The sequence below is a fragment of the Diceros bicornis genome, chromosome X (assembly GCF_020826845.1).
Source record: "Diceros bicornis minor isolate mBicDic1 chromosome X, mDicBic1.mat.cur, whole genome shotgun sequence".
NCBI classification, from domain to species: Eukaryota; Metazoa; Chordata; class Mammalia; order Perissodactyla; family Rhinocerotidae; genus Diceros; species Diceros bicornis.
The window spans coordinates 36454160-36473945 of NC_080781.1; the positions used below are offsets into that span (position 1 = coordinate 36454160).

A 19786-nucleotide genomic window follows, 5' to 3' on the forward strand; every position below is an offset into this window, starting at 1 on the left:
ACAAACAAGAAAAATCTCAAATAAACAATCTAACAATGCACCTAAAGGAACTGGAAAAAGAAGAACAAACAAAGCCCAAAATCAGAAGAAGGGAAATAATAAAAATCAGAGCAGAAATAAATGAAATAGAGACCAAAAAAACAATAGAAAAAATTAATAAAACCAAGAGCTGGTTCTTTGAAAAGATCAACAAAATTGACAAACCTTTAGCTAGACTCACTAACAAAAAAAGAGAGAAGGCACAAACAAGTAAAATCAGAAATGAAAGAGGAGAGGTTACAACAGATGCCTCAGAAATACAAAAGATTATAAGAGAATACTATGAAAAGCTATATGCCAACCAATTCGACAATCTGGAAGAAATTGATAAATTCTTAGAATCATACAACCTTCCAAAACTGGATCAAGAAGAAGTAGAGAATTTGAATAGACCAATCACCAGTAAGGAGATCGAAACAGTAATCACGAACCTCCCCAAAAATAAAAGTCCAGGACCAGACGGCTTCCCTGGTGATTTCTACCAAACATTCAAAGAAGAATTAATACCTATCCTTCTCAAACTCTTCGAAAAAATTGAGGACGGGGGGAAGCTCCCTAACTCATTCTATGAAGCTGACATTACCCTGATACCAAAACCAGACAAGGACAACACAAAAAAAGAAAATTACAGGCCAATATCACTGATGAACATCGATGCAAAAATCCTCAACAGAATACTAGCAAATCGCATACAACAATACGTTAAAAAGATTATACACGGGCCGGACACGTGGCTTAGCAGTTAAGTGTGCGCGCTGTGCTACTGGCGGCCTGGGTTCGGATCCCGGGCGCGCACCGACCACCGCTTCTCCGGCCATGCTGAGGCTGCGTCCCACCTACAACAACTAGAAGAATGTGCAACTATGACGTACAAGTATCCACTGGGGCTTTTGGGAAAAACAAAAAGGAGGAGGATTGGCAATAGATGTTAGCTCAGAGCCAGTCTTCCTCAGCAAAAAGAGGAGGATTAGCACGGATATTAGCTCAGGGCTGATCTTCTTCACAAAAAAAAAAAAAAAGATTATACACCATGATCAAGTGGGATTTATTCCAGGTATGCAGGGATGGTTTAACATTCGCAAATCAATCAACGTAATACACCACATTAATAAAATGAAGAATAAAAATCACATGATCATCTCAATAGATGCAGAGAAAGCATTTGACAAGATACAGCATCCATTTATGATAAAAAAATCTGAATAAAATGGGTATAGAAGGAAAGTACCCCAACATAATAAAGACCATATATGACAAACCCACAGCTAATATCATCCTCAATGGTGAAAAACTGAAAGCTTTCCCTCTAAGAACAGGAACCAGACAAGGATGCCCACTGTCACCACTCCTATTTAACACAGTACTGGAAGTCAGGCCAGAGCAATCAGGCAAGAGAAAGAAATAAAAGGGATCCAAATTGGAAAGGAAGAAGTGAAACTGTCACTATTTGCAGATGACATGATTTTATATATAGAAAACTCTAAAGAATCCACCAAAAAACTTTTAGAAGTAATAAACGAATATGGTAAAGTTGCAGAATACAAAATCAACATACAAAAATCAGTTGCATTTCTGTACACTAACAACCAAGTAGCAGAAAGAGAAATTAAGAATACAATCCCATTTACAATTGCAACAAAAAGAATAAAATACCTAGAAATAAACTTAACCAAAGAGGAAAGATCTGTACACCGAAAACTATAAAACATTTCTGAAAGAAATTGAAGAAGACACAAAGAAATGGAAAGATATTCCGTGCACTTGGATTGGAAGAATTAACATAGTTAAGATGTCCATACTTCCTAAAGCAATCTATAGATTCAATGCAATCCCTATCAAAGTTCCAACAACATTTTTCACAGAAATAGAACAAAGAATCTTAAAATTTATACGGAACAACAAAAGACCCCGAATAGCTAAAGGAATCCTGAGAAAAATGAACAAAGCTGGAGGTATCACACTCCCTGATTTCAAAATACACTACAAAGCTATGGTAACCAAAACAGCATGGTACTGGCACAAAAACAGACACACAGATCAATGGAATAGAACCGAAAGCCCAGAAATAAACCCACACATCTATGGACAGCTAATATTTGACAAAGGAGCCAAGAACATACAATGGGGAAAAGAAAGTCTCTTCAACAAATGGTGTTGAGAAAACTGGATAGCCACATGCAAAAAAATGAAAGTAGACCCTTACCTTACACCATACACAAAAATTAACTCCAAATGGATTAAAGACTTGAATGTAAGACCTGAAATTATGAAACTTCTAGAAGAAAACATAGGCAGTACGCTCTTCGACAACGGTCTTAGCAACATCTTTTCAAGCACCATGTCTGATCGGGCAAGAGAAACAATAGAAAAAATAAACAAATGGGACTACATCAAACTAAAAAGCTTCTGTACAGCAAAGGAAACCATCAACAAAACGAAAAGACAACCTAACAATTGGGAGAAGATATTTGCAAACCATACATCTGATAAGGGCTTAATCTCCAAAATATATAAAGAACTCATGCATCTCAACAACAAAAAAACTAACAACCCAATTAAAAAATGGGCAAAAGACCTGAACAGACATTTCTCCAAACAAGATATACAGATGGCCAACAGACACATGAAAAGATGTTCAAAATCACTAACTATCAGAGAAATGCAAATCAAAACTCCAATGAGATATCACCTCACGCCCGTCAGAATGGCTATAATTAACAAGACAGGAAACAACATGTGTTGGAGAGGATGTGGAGAGAAGGGAACTCTCATACACTGCTGGTGGGAGTGCAAACTGGTGCAGCCACTATGGAAAACAGTATGGAGATTCCTCAAAAAATCAAGGATAGAACTACCATATGATCCAGCTATTCCACTGTTGGGTATTTATCCAAAGAACTTGAAAACACCAACTTGTAAAGGTACATGCACTCGTGTTCATTGCAGCGTTATTCACGATAGCCAAGACTTGGAAGCAACCTAAGTGCCCATCAAGGGACGAATGGATAAAGAAGATGTGGTATATATACACAATGGAATACTACTCAGCCATAAGAAAAGATGAAATCCAGGCATTTGTGACAACATGGATGGACATTGAGGGTATAATGCAAAGTGAAATAAGTCAGAGGGAGAAGGTCAAATACCGTATGATTTCCTTCATTAAGTAGTAGATAATACCAACAATAAACAACCACATAGAGACAGAGATTGGATTGGTGGTTACCAGAGGGGAAGGGGGGAGGGAGGAGGGTGAAAGGGATAATTCGGTACATGTGTGTGGTGATGGGTTGTAATTAGTATTTTGGTGGTGAACATGATGTAATCTATGCAGAAATACAAGTATAATTATGTACACCTGAAATTTTTATAATGTTATAAACCAATGTTACTGCAATAAACAAAAAATTAAAAAAAAATAAAAATAAAAAATAAACAACCTTAGCCAACTGACAAAGTAATTCATTTTTTCCCTAAAAGTTGTCTTTAGCCTGCAGAGATTCAGAATTAGGTATAATGATGACCTAAATCAATGTAACATAGGTATACTGTGTACCTGATTTAGGCCTGTAATTTTTAACTGTAATCTTACTAACTTCATCAACAGTATCAGAACTTTCAAGAGAAATAAAGACTCAACACATATGTTTAATAAACTAGGTTTATACAAAAATTACCTTAGTACGTAGCAAGGTTTTCTTTTTAGTTGACAACTAGGGTATAGAAAATCAAACACAGTATATTAAACTTAAATGCAATTAAGAAGTTTTAGGAAATAATTTAGTTGTAAAGCCTGCTTAGAAATAAATTTTAAATTCTACTCAAGTTATAAAATAATTTGTATTCAAAAGTAATAACAGCCAATTCCAGAGTATAAAACCGTAAGATATAAAATCTCTAAATCTTACCATAAGATTTGAAAGATTAAAGCACTAAAAAAAATCAGTGATTCTTTGTGAGTAACAACTTTTAAGAATCTTCTATAATTGGTATGTGGATAATAATAATTCAAAGGGTTACAAAAGTATTTAAAAGTAATGATCCTGAAAAAAGATCTGAAGGAACAGATTAACTTGGAGCTCATAGTATGTAGGATTCTACTTCCCAAAGATAACTGGATAAAATATCAGTAGGCTACCCTGCCTTAGCTTTTCCAATTTAAACTATCATCTACATTACTCTTGGGATTAAAAAGAAAAGGACTAAAGAAGGATAAGTCTTTTACTGGACTGTGAAAAAGTCTCAAGTTAGAAGACAGGCTAGTTAGAAAATATAATAATCAATTGTGCCATCTGAAGTATGAGCATATGTGAATTGTGGCTACACCAAACTATGGCTTAAAAAACTGTAAAAAATAAATGTTTAAAATGCTTACATACTGTTTATAAATATTTATACATAAATATAATTATCCATATGAATGTCTTGAAACAAAATTTTAAATCCTGCAAGTCCTAACAGTACTGATCTTTCAAATTTTCACATATGTGACTTAAGCCAAATGTGATATACGAGTGTTTTAGTTCTATTAGACCATAATCCTAAAAGTAGTAAGTTATGGACTTGGAGGGAATTCATCTTACTTTCTTCTAATATGCAATTCTCATATCTTTGCCATTATTTCCCCTCCCTCCCTTCCCATCCCATGTTTCATACCATAGGACTCAAAATTAGACCCTAAAAAATATATGTCCAGATTTCACTTTCTTCCTAGTCAAAAAGCATAGGCCTATAGCAATCCTAGATGACTTTATAGCTGTGAATTACTCTATCTTTCAAATACTATGTTCTAGAACCCTGACAAACTAGAATGGAGTTTAAGCTGTCTCCACCCACTTCCCACTACATTACACCCTCCACTTCCCCACCCCCAGATGAAGGTTAGGTTGATAAATGGATTTTGGAGATGAAATAAAGCCAGACATCAAATAACTTACTTGAAATCCATCTCTTACCTTCTGTACTTAACCCTGGACTTGATGTGAACTTGGCTACATCAACAATTTTTACAGCAAATTGTTGTCCAGTTTCTCTGTTGATACATCGTCGTACAACACTGAAGGGACCCCTAAACAAAAAAAAGAAGCCAAGTTTAATTCATTGATTTCCTTAAATTCCTATTTCCCTTCAATATCTTACCTATGTTTCATTGTCTACTATAGCCATAGTTTTCAAAAATCAAATTTAAGTAATTTTGAACATATTTTTCTATAAGTCATAAGGTAAATCATAATTTAAAGTTATTAAACCAGAAAACAAATTTGTATTTTGAAGTCACTTTTTAAAATTCTAAATAGTAGTCTTATATTCAAGGCAAATAATCTTTGTAACATTCTATACATATTACCAACATCTTAAACAAAATAAGAAATCTATCACAGTGGTAGTAGACACAGCGTTTATCTTTTGAACCAGAAACTTAAGTCATTCTTGACCCCTTGCTCTCATCTTACCCACCACTTATCCAAACTTCACTAACAAGTCCTGATGAGTTTATCTCAAATATCTCTTAACCTTGTACACTTCTCTCCATGTGTCATACCCTAATCTAAGCTACTACCATCTTCTACTAGGACTACTGAAAAACTGTTTCTCCCATTTCTTTTTGCGGTGACATTTTAAAAATGAAAATCTGGGGCTGGCCCAGTGGCGCAGCAGTTAAGTTTGTACGCTCCACTTTGGCGGCCCGGGGTTCATGTGTTCGGATCCTGGGTGCGGACCAACACACAGCTTGTCAAGTCATGCTGTGGCGGCATCCCACATAAAGTAGAGGAAGATGGGCAAGGATGTTAGCCCAGGGCCAGTCTTCCTTAGCAAAAAGAGGAGGATTGGCAACGGATGTTTGCTCAGGGCTAATCTTCCTCACACACACAAAAAAGAAAATCTGATATTATGTTTCTGCTTAAAATCCCAGAGAAAGAAGGTATTTGCAATACATATATTTAGTCAAGAACCAAAATATATAAATAATTCCTAAATAAAATAAGAAAAGAAAATACACTCCAATAAAATCTGGGCAAAAGATTTGAACAGGCACTTCACAAAGAGAAAGCCCTGCATGATTTGGTCTCCAACAACCCCTCCAGTCTCACCCGAAGTCACAGAGAAATCCTTCATCTTCCTCAAACTTCAAACTAGAATTGTTCTAAACTGCCACAGGAAAGGAAGTAATTTCTACCAGCAGAGCCACTGGTCCAGTCATTTGCTTACCTAGTCCCTGGCTCTCAATACTGGCCGTACAACTGAATCAACTGGGATGATTAATAAAATACTAATGCCCAGGCCCAGGCATTAAAAACACACACATACACACAAGTGTGCACACAGTTCCTTGTGATTAATAGCTATCAAATAAGTATCTGAAGTAAAGATATTCCAAAGACAGATTTGTACATGCTTGACTATTGAATAATACAAAATGCAATAGCAATATACTATGGTAGTTTATTTGAAGGCTAGTATGGTTTGAGTCATTAAATACACACACATGTATATGTAAACGTGTGTGCATTTTCTCCCTCCTCAGGAAAAAAACAAAACACTCTCATTGGCTTTTAGAGGTAAAAACAGTACAACTGGATGCATGTGGTCAATCAGCAGAGAGAGAAAAGTTCTTCATTTACACTAGGACACTTGTGATGCTGCTTGCCTTAAAGTATAAGTTTGTCTTTCTTCTTTCAATTAGAAGACAAGCAAAAGAATATAATCAAACTTAGACTTAAACATTTCTCTAAGATCATATGAATTAGTTGATTTCATCATGCCATCATCAGGACATCAATTACACCACAGTTTCAAATGTCTCTCTTTCAAGCAACCTAACAAAGGAAAAGAAATGGTAATAATGTACTTTTCAGAACTCAATAGAAAGGGGATCTTTTTTGATTATCACTCAAAACTGTTCAAAGATTTTCCTCTGTGAGAAGACAATATAATCAAGTGAGGCAGGACTCTCACAAACATTTTCATTCTCAATCTAGATGTTTTACTTGTGATTACTTATCCTGACAATAGCAAGCAATTTCAGGAAATGCTAAATGCAATTGTCTTTTGTCCATACACAAACCCTTGGGACTCTATTTATATATACATGTGTGTAGTGTGCTTCAATTCACTACATCTTTTTGGAAACTTTCTAAGATCTGTATGTGGGATTATTCGTGGTCTATCGTGTCCATTCTTTACTTTTTCCTGATTGAACAAAGGTGAGGGAGAAAGCATAGCTTCTCCCCCCACTCTTTTAGTAATAGTAAAATGAAGAAGGCTAGGGAGAAGACACAGAAGAGGGAATACTGAGGGAAAAAAAACAGAAACGTGTTTAAATCTGTGAATAAAAATTGAATCAAATTTCCAATTCTTTATGCTTATTTTATAATGTGAGTCAAAGAAAATGAGTTTATCTATGAACTACTATCTATCTACTACTACTACTGTCGATGACCTGAAGACAAGTCACAAGTAAAGCACGTCAAGGGTCTGTCCCTCAATGACATCCAGGGGGTTAAGCAAAGGTGAACCAATTTAGTACACTAAAAAGACATTGAAATTATACTTTAAGATGTTTTGTGATACAATCCATCAACTAGAAACTCAGCGGAAACTGGTAAAAATTTAAATAAGTATATAATTTTAGCATGGCTTGATTACATTTTCTTGGTCGATAGGTTAAAGAGAGACAGGCTATGAGAAAATATAGCATGCTTTCCCATCTTAAAAAGGGGGGGGTATAATAAAGTGTGTATAAAAGATCTACTGTATTACACTTATTACTTATACTTTAATGACAGTTTAAGGAATAGCAAAAATTCAGAAGACCTAGGTTTCAGTCTGGCCTAAACTCTTTTTTGATGCTTGAATCTTTATCCTTAAATATTTAAGTCTAAGTTACAATTGATTCTTGAGTATTTATGTGGGGGAAAATATTGATAGAGATAGTAGTAAGCCATTATCATAAACTACTATCTTTCTCATATTTCCACTAATTCTGGCCAGGATATTAATCAAAATGGAATGATAACATAATTGATGGCATTTCAGATTTGGTGAAATATATTCTTTTTTAAATTCTTTAAGAATACTGAATATTGATTGGGATTGTGGCACAAGGTTCTACTTGAGGCAGGTGGCTGCTTGTAGAATTCTGTTTTTAAGTAAAAGGTCAATTAAACCAGAATATGTTAAAGTGAATATTGCTAAAATCCTAAGGTTTTGAAAAGAATGCAGCTGTCTCTTCATGCAGACACAGAATAATCTCCTCTAGTTTTCATTTATCTGAAGAAAGTGTAAGTCTAGGAAATGAACAATTCTGATACTAAAAGTAAATACATCAAAAAAGAGACTAGAATTAAATGAAATTATACTAGAATATAGTATGTTGGTTTCCAGAATAATAGGATAGATTTAGCACAATGCATCTAGTGTATTTTCCTCCCCAAACCCCACTAAAATGATACCAAAGGGAGTAAAACATTTATGAAAAGACTGCGAGAACAAGAGAAGAGATGATAGTAAGAATCAAATTTGGGAAGCAAGAAAGCAGATGGAGTAGTGGTAACTGATTTAGCAGACTTGGGAAAGCTCAACTGTAAAGAGAAAATAAGTTCAGAACCAAACTCATTTACACTACAGAATCCTCAAGAAGTTCATAAACTGGTAGCACCAGATAACTCTGGAACTAGAGGGAAAGAGGGCTAAAATAACAAGGTTTGAATGAAATCTATAGAGAAGTAGAGTCCTAGATCCCCTCCTCTACTCCCTATCACTGGGAGGTCCTCATCCTCACAGAGGTCCATTCTCTAAAGAGGGTAAAACATAGGGTGTTAGAACTGGGGATACAACGCAGTTGAGGAAGTGGGTACAATATGGAAAGCAAGGGGATTATGTGATCACACACACACTGACTACAGACAGCCCCAGCCCCTTTGCCCTTTAACAGAGGGAATGTTAGAAGTTAGATCTTTACCCTTCAGGCAGGAGAGAAAAGATTTTCTACCGAATACCTGACCAGCCCAGAAGAAAAGAGCTAAAGATAATGACATGAAGTTGTTCAAACCGTTCAACCAGATCATGCTCCCTCGAAACCCAAAGTCAACAAGTTCTGCCCACAAGTTCAGAGCTCTCAATCAGCTTTCAGTCCTTCAACTGCAGGGTTTCCAACCTCAGCACTATTGACATTTTGGGCTGGCTAGTTCTGTGATGTGTGAGGAGGTCCTGTGTATTGTAGGATGCTTAACAACATCCCTAGCCTCTACCCGCTAGATGCCAATAGCACTCCCTCACCCAGTTCTGACAACCAAAAATGTCTCCAGATACTGCCAAATGTCCCCTAGTGGACAAAATCGCCCCCCATCAAGAACCAGTGCTCTATTCCTAAACACGTGTAGATGACCAAGCTCCCAAGACATCTGAAGAAAAGTCTCTAATTTGGAAGATAGAGACCAAAACAAACAGAAAGAGCAACTTAGGGGAAATAGACTAAACAAGAAAAAATTTCAAACTACCATTAATCTCCTCAGAAAGATATTATAACCATGAAACACAGAACTTTCAGAAAACAAAAAAATGGCTCTTGAAAACTAAACTTATGAAGAAATGTAAAACTCAACAGAAGGGCTGGCAGATAAAATTGAGAAAATTTTCCAGAAAGTAGAACAAAATGAAAAAAGAAAATGGAGGGGAGGAACTCAAAGGAATAATCCAAGAAAATTTCCCAGAACTTAAATGATGAGTTGCCCAAATTAAAAGGACCCACCAAGTACTCAGCAAAATAGGTAATAATAGACCCATGTCCACACATGCCACTATGAAATTTAAGAACACTACGGGCCAGAAGACTTTCAGATTTCCAGAAGTGGGGGTAAGGGTGCCCCGGGAGGGGAGGATGATATAGTTCACACACAACAGATCAGGAACCAGAATGGCTCCCAATCTCTCAATGGCCACACTAGAAGCAAGAAGACAGTAGAGCAACACTTTTAAAATCATGAAGGAAAATTATTTCTAACCTTTAATTCTATATCCAGCCAGAAAAATCAATAATCATAAAGACATTTTCAGACATGAAAGAGCTCAATAAATTACTTGCAACGCATATTTCCTGAAGAAATTATTGTAGGATGTGTTTGCCAAAACAAGAGTAAACCAGTAAAAAGGATGCCAAGGGACAGCAAATAGGAGATCCAACACAGAAGACACACAAAGGGAACCCCGGGAGTACAAGGAAGGGAGACCTCAGGTCGACAGCTACGCAGTGAGCACAGAGGTTAACCAGTCCAGACTGAGAGTTGTCAGAGATTCCCACTGCCACTGATTACCTTTTTAACTTGAAAACAGAAGGACCGGGTGAGCCTGGCCCAGATTCTTCTATTTTGCCTTTTCTGACCAGGGGCTGATAAGATTCCTGCTCTTCTCTGCTGCCTGGATCAGTAGAGGGCTCTCAGCTCACTTCACAGCAGTGTTCTCCTTTGGCCTATTCTCAAGAGCTGGAGGCAGGCCTCAGTGAGCCGAAAAGCAAGAAACGCAGAAGAGCCCATGCCCCTTGATCGCATTCCTGCTGGACCTTCAGTACTCAGCCCCGCACTACAGCAGTGATTTCCAGTCTGTAAAGAGCCCCGTGTCCTGGGATTTACTTGGGACCTTGCCAACCAACTTCCCAGAAGGGGTTCCTATACACTCTCAGGTATCTGAAGCCTGACTGTGAACGACAGGTTCTGTTCAGCTTCTCTTTTCCTGAAAGTCTTCACACAATAGCAGTAATATTGTCCTTTCCTACACAGTTAAGTTTGTGCTTGTCACTCAGTTTTTAAAGACTAAATAATACACTCTTTAGGGATATATACATAGGTAGTAAAACTATAAAGAAAACCAAAAGGAATGATTAATACACCAGGATAGTGGTTATGGGAAGAGATGGGTTGTGATTGGGAAGGGGCACACAAGGGGCTTTTAAAGGTACTAGTAATATTCTATTCTTAACCTGGATGATGGATTCATGAGTTTTCATTTTATTGTTATTCTTTAAAATACATACACATACACACTTTATACACTCCTCCAATACATATATTTCCCAGTTAAAAATAACGTTTTTAATGGCTGAGGGGTATATCCCTAAGATCTTGCCACTTAAAGGAGGTCTTAAATTTTTACATATATGTACGATCCAAATTATTTTAAATGACATTATATATATAAATGAGGAAAAACAATGTTTGCATCTCAAACATAATAGTTAATATGAATTATGTTAATTGCAATTTTACAGCTAATTGAACTAAATTTAAAATAATACTTTATGTTGTTACATGTAAACTTTGGGGTGACAGCTGTAATATAAGTTCTCACTCTATGAGAGGATTACAAACAAAACACATCATATCTCAGGAAACCGTTGATAAATGGGGTGAACTTCCTGTCCATATCACAGTCCTAGAAGCTTCATTACATCTATAATGAATTGTGCAATGTACCACAAGAGATGTAGGAAAACTGTGAACAAGAACAACCAATTTACAAAAGGAAAGAAAAAGGTGAGGGGGGTAGGGGAAGTGAAGACCAAGAACAAATTCCTACACACACACACACACACACACACACACACACACACACACAGTTGATAAACAGTCAATCCTCATTATTTGCAGATTAAGTATTTTTAAATTCAATTATTTACTAAAATTTATTTGTAACCCCAAATCAATACTCATGGCACTTTCAGGGTCATTGGTAGATGCATGCATAGCGGTAAAAAATTTGAGACACCTGATGCATCCATTACCAGCTAAAGTCAAACGAGGTGACACTGTCTTCTTGTTTCAGCTCTCATACTGTAAATAAGTGTCCTTTTGCCACCTACTTAGTGCATTTTGCACTTTTTATTGGTGATTTCACTGTTTAAAATGGTCCCCAAGTGTAGTGCTAAAGTGCTGTCTAGTGTTCCTAAGCACAAGGAGGCTGTGATGTACCTTACAGAGAAAATACATGTGTTAGATAAGCTTCATTCAGGCATGAATTATAGGGCTGTTGGCCATGAGATCAATGTTAATGAATCAATAATATATATGAAATAAGATGTCTTTAAACAGAAAAACACATAAAACAGGTTATGCATTGATTGGTTCAAGAATATGTGACCAGAGGCTCACAGGAACCTAACCCTGTATTTCCCTTAGGAGCAATGGTTCAGTATTAACTCATTCAGTGTTCACAGCGACTTCATAGAACATAACTACTGCAAATAACAAGTATCGACTGTGCATATACACATGCACATATGTGCACACACATGTGTATTTATGTTATACATATTTATAATATGTAACATTATACGTAGTTATATTACAATATAAACTCAGTGAGAGCCTGGTATATATTAGGCCCCCAATAAATATTTGGTGAATGATGAATCAAAAATAAACTAGAAATGAACAAAATACTGATAAATTTATCATATCACACAATTTTACATAAGCATATAAAATCGAGAAATCATGGTACTTACAGATATTTCTCTACCCATTTACTAAATCTGTATCTTCCTACTACTTTGTGCAGTTTTGATGTTAGGAATTGAGGGAAACAGATGGTGGGTAGGCAAAAAGGAAACAAAGCAAAAATATAGTGATAATGACAATATTAGCAGAAAAAATAAAATCTTGAAAACTGTACTCTATAGACACACAATGTATATAAACGTGATACCGAAAAGATAATGATAGTCTTTTCCTCTTATTTCAATACTGTTAGTTTAGTCATTGCCACTAAAGAAGAGCTTATGCATATTGTTCCATCAATAAATCCTTTCCTGTTGCATTTTGTTACTTTATGGTAGTGATAGGGGAACAGAAATGTCGTTCTGATACTTTTTTTCTCTTTAATATTTCTGGTACCCACCCCCACCTCTAAGACACACACACTTACATACACACACCAAGCTGGGTTACTACTTTAGGTATAGTGACTAAACCAATGGAAAAAAGTTTACCTAATCATAGCTACTGCTAAAGAAACACACATGAAGTAGAAAATTATTAAAACCAAAGTCTCAAGAACTGTTGCCTAAATGTTAACAATTAGAGACCTAACAAAGGAATTAAGCTCAGTACAATTCAGATTGTTCCTTGAAAATAAGGAAGGCTTATTTGGAAAAGTTGGCAATGGATCTCCAATAAGCTAACAGAACAAATCTGGCTCAACTGTCAAAGCTGAGTAATTCATAGAGTTAAGACTAGCATCTACTAACTCAGTATCTGTATTGGCATAATTAGTACCTCTGTCAAACCTTAATAGTTCAGTGAAAAGTTTAGTAGACCTCGCTTTAGATTTTATGTAGCCCACCATCCTCTGGTCTGAGTCTACATATGATACACTCACCATTTACCACTTTTATGAGAGGACTGCAGAGCATACATAGCAGTCTCTGCTGATCCAAAAGTTCTGGAAAATTTGATTAATTGTGTGTGTGTGTGTGTGTGTGTGTGTGTGTGTGTGTGTTTAAAGGGCTGGAGTGAGTTAGAGCCTAGGTAGAGGGATATGGACTCTAGGTCTTTGTTAGCTCATATATGATGGAGCATGTATCAAGGAGAGTTGCTAACAGAGGAGAAAAAAGATTTTTGTAATAGATAATAAACAGGAAGAAGGAGAGTAGACATAGGAGGAAAGAAATGAAAAAGAAAACATATAAAGGACTGTAAGATAAATACATCCCAAAGTAAGAACTCTGACTTGGTTGTACATGTTTAGGCCTTTTTAGTCAAATATATAAAGAACTTGCACAAACAGATATTGAAGCACTGACATTAAAAAAATTCTATTGATATTTACACATTCTATCTTACTCATTTATCTCATTTTCCCCAATGGAAATAAGACCAAAAAATATAAAGAACAAACAAAAAAAGATTAATAAAGCAATTCTTGCCCCCAGGAAACTGCCAATCTAATAGACTGCTGTTGGTATATATATATACAATTATAGAACAAAGTATTGAAATCGTATAATACGAAGAGTTTATTATCCGAATAGGAAGGTGGTCAGAGAAGGCCTCTATGAGACAGGGACACCTAGGAGGGCTTGGAAAGATGAGTAAGTTTTTCGGGCCAACAAGGGAAAGGAGAAGATTCCAGAAATAAGTAGTAGCAAGTCAAACCACGGTGTGTGCTGGACACTACCAGCTGTTTGGTATTGCTGGCATGAAAAATTAGAGGATGAGAAGTGGCTAGAAAAGAGAAGGGGGTCAAAGATCACTGTGACAGAAGAGTGGAGGATGGGCTGAAGAGTGGGGGCCAGTCAGGAGTTTATTACATTAGCCCAAGCTGAGATGATAAAGACCTAAACCAATACAGTAGAGGCAACTAAGAGATACTTAAGAAAACAAATTGACAAGACAACGTAGTGAATGATTAGCTAGGGGGTGGCTGGGGGTCAGTTCAAAGAATGACTTACAGATTTCTGGCAACAGTTACTGGGTAAATAATGATACCACCAAATGAGAGAGTGACTACAGGAGAAAGAACTGGTAGAAGAAGCGTAACAGAGAAGGGTGACACATAGTTGTGTTTTGAAAATATTGATTTCCATGGACTATCCAGGAAGAGATGTACAGAGCACAATTAGACAGGAGTATAAAGTTTGAGGAAGGGGTCAACACGTAGATGACGAAGACAACATCAACTACCACTTACAACATACCATGTACCAAGCATGCTGCTAAGAACTTTATATATATTCTCTCATTATTTATCATAATTTACCATTATTTATCATAATAGCTAATATACTATTAGCCCCCATTTTATAGATTAGGAAAGTGAGGCTAAGACGGGTTGTCTATTGCCAAACAGTTAGTGAATGGTAGAGTTAGGACTGGAGCCTAGACATATTGAACTCTAACATCTAAGTGCTCAGTCTCTATACTTCCTAGGAAGCATGAGTGAACAGGAGGTAACTGAAGCCACTGATGTGAATGAGAGTACTTAAGAGCATAGACCAAAAAGGGCAGAAGACAGAGCTCCAGGAAACATGAACACAGACCCCAGTTCCTCCCCCAAGGAATTGCTGGTAACACCCCCGCAGAAAGACTACAAGAAGCCAAGAAAGAAAAAAATGCTAAAGGAAGGCTCTTAGAACATAGTTTCTTGCAGAAATACAGACACAAAGACCAAGTACTTAGCAGGGTCTGCCCTAGACATGAACGCAGAGGTTCTCCCCATTCCTCTCAAGAATGGCACAAGAAAAGCATAATTTTCATTTCTAAATTAAAAGCTGCACATTCACATTTTGTTATTTTCTAAATGTGGGACTATATATCAGAAACGGCCCAATGAAAATATTTAGTAGAGAAACAACTTTTTGGAAACTTGCTTCTAAACTTTTCTACTAGCGTTCATGAACTTAATTACTTATAAGTAGTACTAACATTATTATAATTTTCAAATTCTGTGTGCATAATCCAGTCTTTATAAACTGAAACTAATAATTATGGAAGTCTGGAAGTATAAAATTACATTGTAAATCATATTTAAAAAGGAATGTGTTCTGTTAATATGCCACTAACAAAGACTGTTTTCCAAATGCTACATTATCCTATAATGGTATTGTTGCCTGTCATTAATTACAACTCTGCATTGAAGAGGGGCAGGGGGAATTAATATTTGGGCTCAGAAGTTGCTATCTTCATTAACAGATTTTTTTTCAGTGATACTTCTGTAAAGTACTATTAATCTCTTCCCATTCAGAACCACGTTTTATGGATCTCCATAACAAGTTAGACCTACTTCTGAATTAAATAAAATTAAATTATATAATTTAAATTAAATAAGCTGGTGAAAGAAATCTCAAAGCCAGCAATACTCCCTTCTCTATTATTCATTTCAGTTTCATCAGTATTACGCAAAATTTATACAGTAGCACAGAAACAAAAATATAATTAGCTAACACTTTAAAATGGGGTTTCCCAAATTGGCATCTTTTGGAGTCCTTAAAGAATAAAAGTTTCGCTGTCAAGTAAGCTTGGGAAACACCATATAAAATACCAACCCCCACCTCCACCCAATATTCACATTACACATTAGCAGCCAAGTCTTGCAGTTAGGAAACAGGTATCTTTCTATTCCACCACACTCTAGCTCCATCACTCATGTAGCACCTGTTAATCATTAATGTTCACTTTGGACATGATGATCTAAATTTTAATATTTATAATAACAAATCATACAAATTATGAAGTTGTAATGGCTATGAATCATTCAGATTTCAAACAACTTTTTTCTGAAACAAATATTCTCCCCCCAAACATGGCATATAAATTGTTGTTTAAATTCTTACAGAGAGCGGGGTAATCCAATTGTTTGCTTAGTAAAGAATGGAAAAGGGGGCCGGCCTAGTGGCGCAGCGGTGAAGTGCGTGCCCTCCGCTTTGATGGCCCGAGCTTCGCTGGTTTGGAACCCAGGCGTGCATCGACACACTGCTTGTCAAACCATGCAGTGGTGGCGTCCCACATAAAGTAGAGGAAGATGGGAATGGATGTTAGCCCAGGGTCAAAAAAGAGGAGGACTGGCATCGGATGTTAGCTCAGGGCTGATCTTCCTCACACACACACACAAAAAGAATGGAAAAGATTTAACTATGCAATTTAAATGTCTATTCATTAATACTCTCAAAAGTAATTTACTTCTCACAATTGTTAACATAAGCATATTCAGCAGGCAATAATGCAACCTCTGGTCTTTTAACCAAAAAACAGTTAACAAAAAGGTGAAGCATACAAAACAAATAAGCATTTACACCCAATTACCCAACTCAGTGCAGGGCAGCAGAAAATAGGTTTTGAATCATAATTGTAGTAATCAGTTTCTAGATCTAAAGAAGTAAAGTAGATGGTCTGGAAAATAATTGCTTTAGGGGGCAAAAATCAGAAAATAAGAGTATAAAATAAGTGGATATAACTGTTTAGGCAAGATAGTAAAATCAAATATTCAAACAGTTGGGGAATTTTTCAAGTTAGGTAAGAAAGCAAAGTCCCTGCATGTTACAAAGAGTATGTAAGTTAGTAATGCTCACTTTTAACCAGTTTTCCAAGGAAGGATCAACCTTTCAGTGCTCATGTAAGGACCTCCTTTTAATTAATAAGGCACACAATAGAGCACGGAGGACAAGAAGAGAAAGGGCCATCATATCCCTCAACACGGACTCCTGATCCGCACCCCTCTCTCTCAGTTGAAGGCCAACCCCTTATTTCCTTCCAATTGCTTAGCCAAAAATTATGGTGCCATTCTTGATCCCCTTCTTTCTTTCACATTCAAATTCCAATTCTTTAGGAAATGCTCTTGGCCCTACTTCGCTGAGACCTTCTATCTTTTCATTTGTTTCAAGAAAATTTGTAACTGATTATTAGAGCAATTTTCTGACAGCTGAATTAAAATCTTTGAGAGATAATTCCCATATGTGATTCAACTTGGTACTGGCCTCAGTTGAATGTCTTCTTTCATTCAAATTGTAGTTTTCCTGGTGCTTGGTATGACGAGCAGTTTTCAATTCTATCCCAGATATTTTGGTCATTGTTAGGAGACTCTTGATTGTAGGATCTTCTATTTTAGCAGGCAGTCACCCTGTTTAGGTTTAGTGTGTAAGTTCTAGACTACTTTTGAAGGCTTTAGTTCCAATGACAGTTTAATTTTCTGAGCCCTTGTAATGCTATTTTATCTTGGTCTGCTTCATTTTTCTGGTGCTCCTGGGGGTTCCCAGTCAATCCCTGCTGATGACATCTGCAGGAGCAAAAAGTGCTTCCTAGGGCCACCTGCTATCCCTGGGCAACCCTGAAGGAGAGTGGGTCAGAAGCTACTAGGCCTGGGTCTCCTGCCATGGGGTAGAGAGCAGGGAGGCAGACACATTGTTGCTGCCGCCACCACTGCCTACAGATCAGACCGCCCACTGGGGCCAGTTATGGAGCAGAGGCTGGTATAGCCTGCCCTTTGCTTTTGCTGCCGCTGTCAGCAGACAAGACGACTGGGGCCTGGGTTGCGGCATGGGGGCTGAAATGGCCAGGTCTTCACTGCTGTTGGCAGATCAGACTACCCACCAGGGCCCTGGCTGTGGAGCAGGGGCTGGGACGGCCAGGGGCTTTACTGTTCCTGCTGAGACTTGGGCATATCAGACTGCCCACCAGGCCCCAGGTTTGGAGCCCGACTAGGTCTCTGTTGGTCTTCCCCTTTCCTGGTCCTTTGGCCAGAGAAAGGAGGCTTATTTTTGTTTTTCTTTTCTATGCCCTTTGGCGGTTCTGGGTAGTAGGTCTCTCCAACACCCAGTCCAGGAATAAATGGAAGGTAAAAAGAAAACCCAGTGAACTCACCACATTGTCGTTCCTCAAGAGTTGAGGTTCCTAGTTGGTATGCCGCCTTCTTTCCAATTTTCATGGTCCTTTTATGGCTGTCAGTTGAATAATTTCCAGGGCATTTAGTTGTATTTATAGGGGAGGGGCAAGGAAAATTGAGTCTACATGATCTTGTCCCAGAAATGGAAGGTTCTGCATTTTCAAGCTCTTTCATTCTGGCTAGCACTGGGAGTCCATTTCATTCAAAATTAGGGGACAAGCTAGAGTTCTTTTAAGTCCAACGTATCCAGTTAAAAATAGTAGCCATTAAACTCATCAGGTCCATAATACAGTTTTCCATGACTCCTGGCTTAGAATTTTAGGGTCTCAAACAAGTAATTGATGTTTCTCAATTTTTTGGGGTTTGAAGAATACCAAACTAGCCAAAGTATACTAGAAAAGGGGTGCCTTTCTGTTATCTCCACACACACACACACACACACACACACACACACACACACACACACTCACTCACCCCCCCACAGCCTTCCTGAGTCTAAAAGGAGAGCTAAGATACCAGAGTCTATTTAGCATATTTCAGTCATGGCACACTGGTTGGGAAATGGTATTTTTAATAACAATCTCATTATTTGGTCTTACATATCACAGAACATGAGAGAAGTTAGGGGTGATAGTAATCTACACAAATAAGGTTATGCATAACTGAAGGTCAGCTTTTAACAAAGGATCTATACTATACTATACTATGACTATACTAGTTCTTTGAGGGTGGGGATTTTCTCTTATCCATCTTGTATCTCTAGCATGTAGAACTATGCCTGAAATTATGCTAGGGAAGACTCAATAAATGCTTTCTGGATGGACAAATGGACAGATAAATCCATTTGAGGCTGTACAAACATGGCTGTCATCTTTAAGACACATTATATTTCAGTTAATCTAAACTTATAGCTCTTTAATAGCTTTTATAGTTCTTTAATCTCTTGGGGGAGATTTTCACTTATCTAGTAGAAATAAAAATTTTAATTTGTCAACATCAGTTACTGAAAGGTAGAAAAAAATTGTAAAATCATAACATGTTAATTTTTAAATACTTCTTCAAAAAATTCTTTTGTTTTACTCGAGATGTTGATTGTCAATTCAAAATTCTTCTAATGCTACCATAATTAAAACTCAAAAAGCAGACTTTTCTACTTTTAACATGTACTAACATCTGTTCTTAAACACTTTGTTTTAATGATTTAAAATGGGCTTTGTAAACTTGGGGCATTTTACAAAAATAGTAATTTGTAATGGCAGAGAACCAAACGTAGCTCCTAAAATTCAGAAAGCTTTTCAACCTAAAAGTTTATAAAATCAGCTGTGACAATGATTAGCTCAAAATTAATTCAATTTTTTGTTTGTTTGAATGTTTAAAC

At 36.9% G+C, this 19786-nt stretch overlaps 1 protein-coding gene across 10 annotated transcripts in view; it reads right to left on the minus strand.

Annotated features, from left to right (window-relative positions):
- The window catches only part of CASK (calcium/calmodulin dependent serine protein kinase), a 381795-nt gene that overhangs the window by 306307 nt on the left and 55702 nt on the right, over positions 1-19786 (minus strand). For 6 of the 10 annotated variants that reach the window (XM_058535677.1, XM_058535675.1, XM_058535673.1 and 3 more), the window contains one exon: positions 4977-5107. In XM_058535677.1, coding sequence (XP_058391660.1) covers positions 4977-5107 — 131 coding nt within the window. The remainder of the gene's footprint in view (positions 1-4976; positions 5108-19786) is intronic. The other 4 variants (XM_058535678.1, XM_058535676.1, XM_058535679.1 and 1 more) reach the window with 1 other exon arrangement.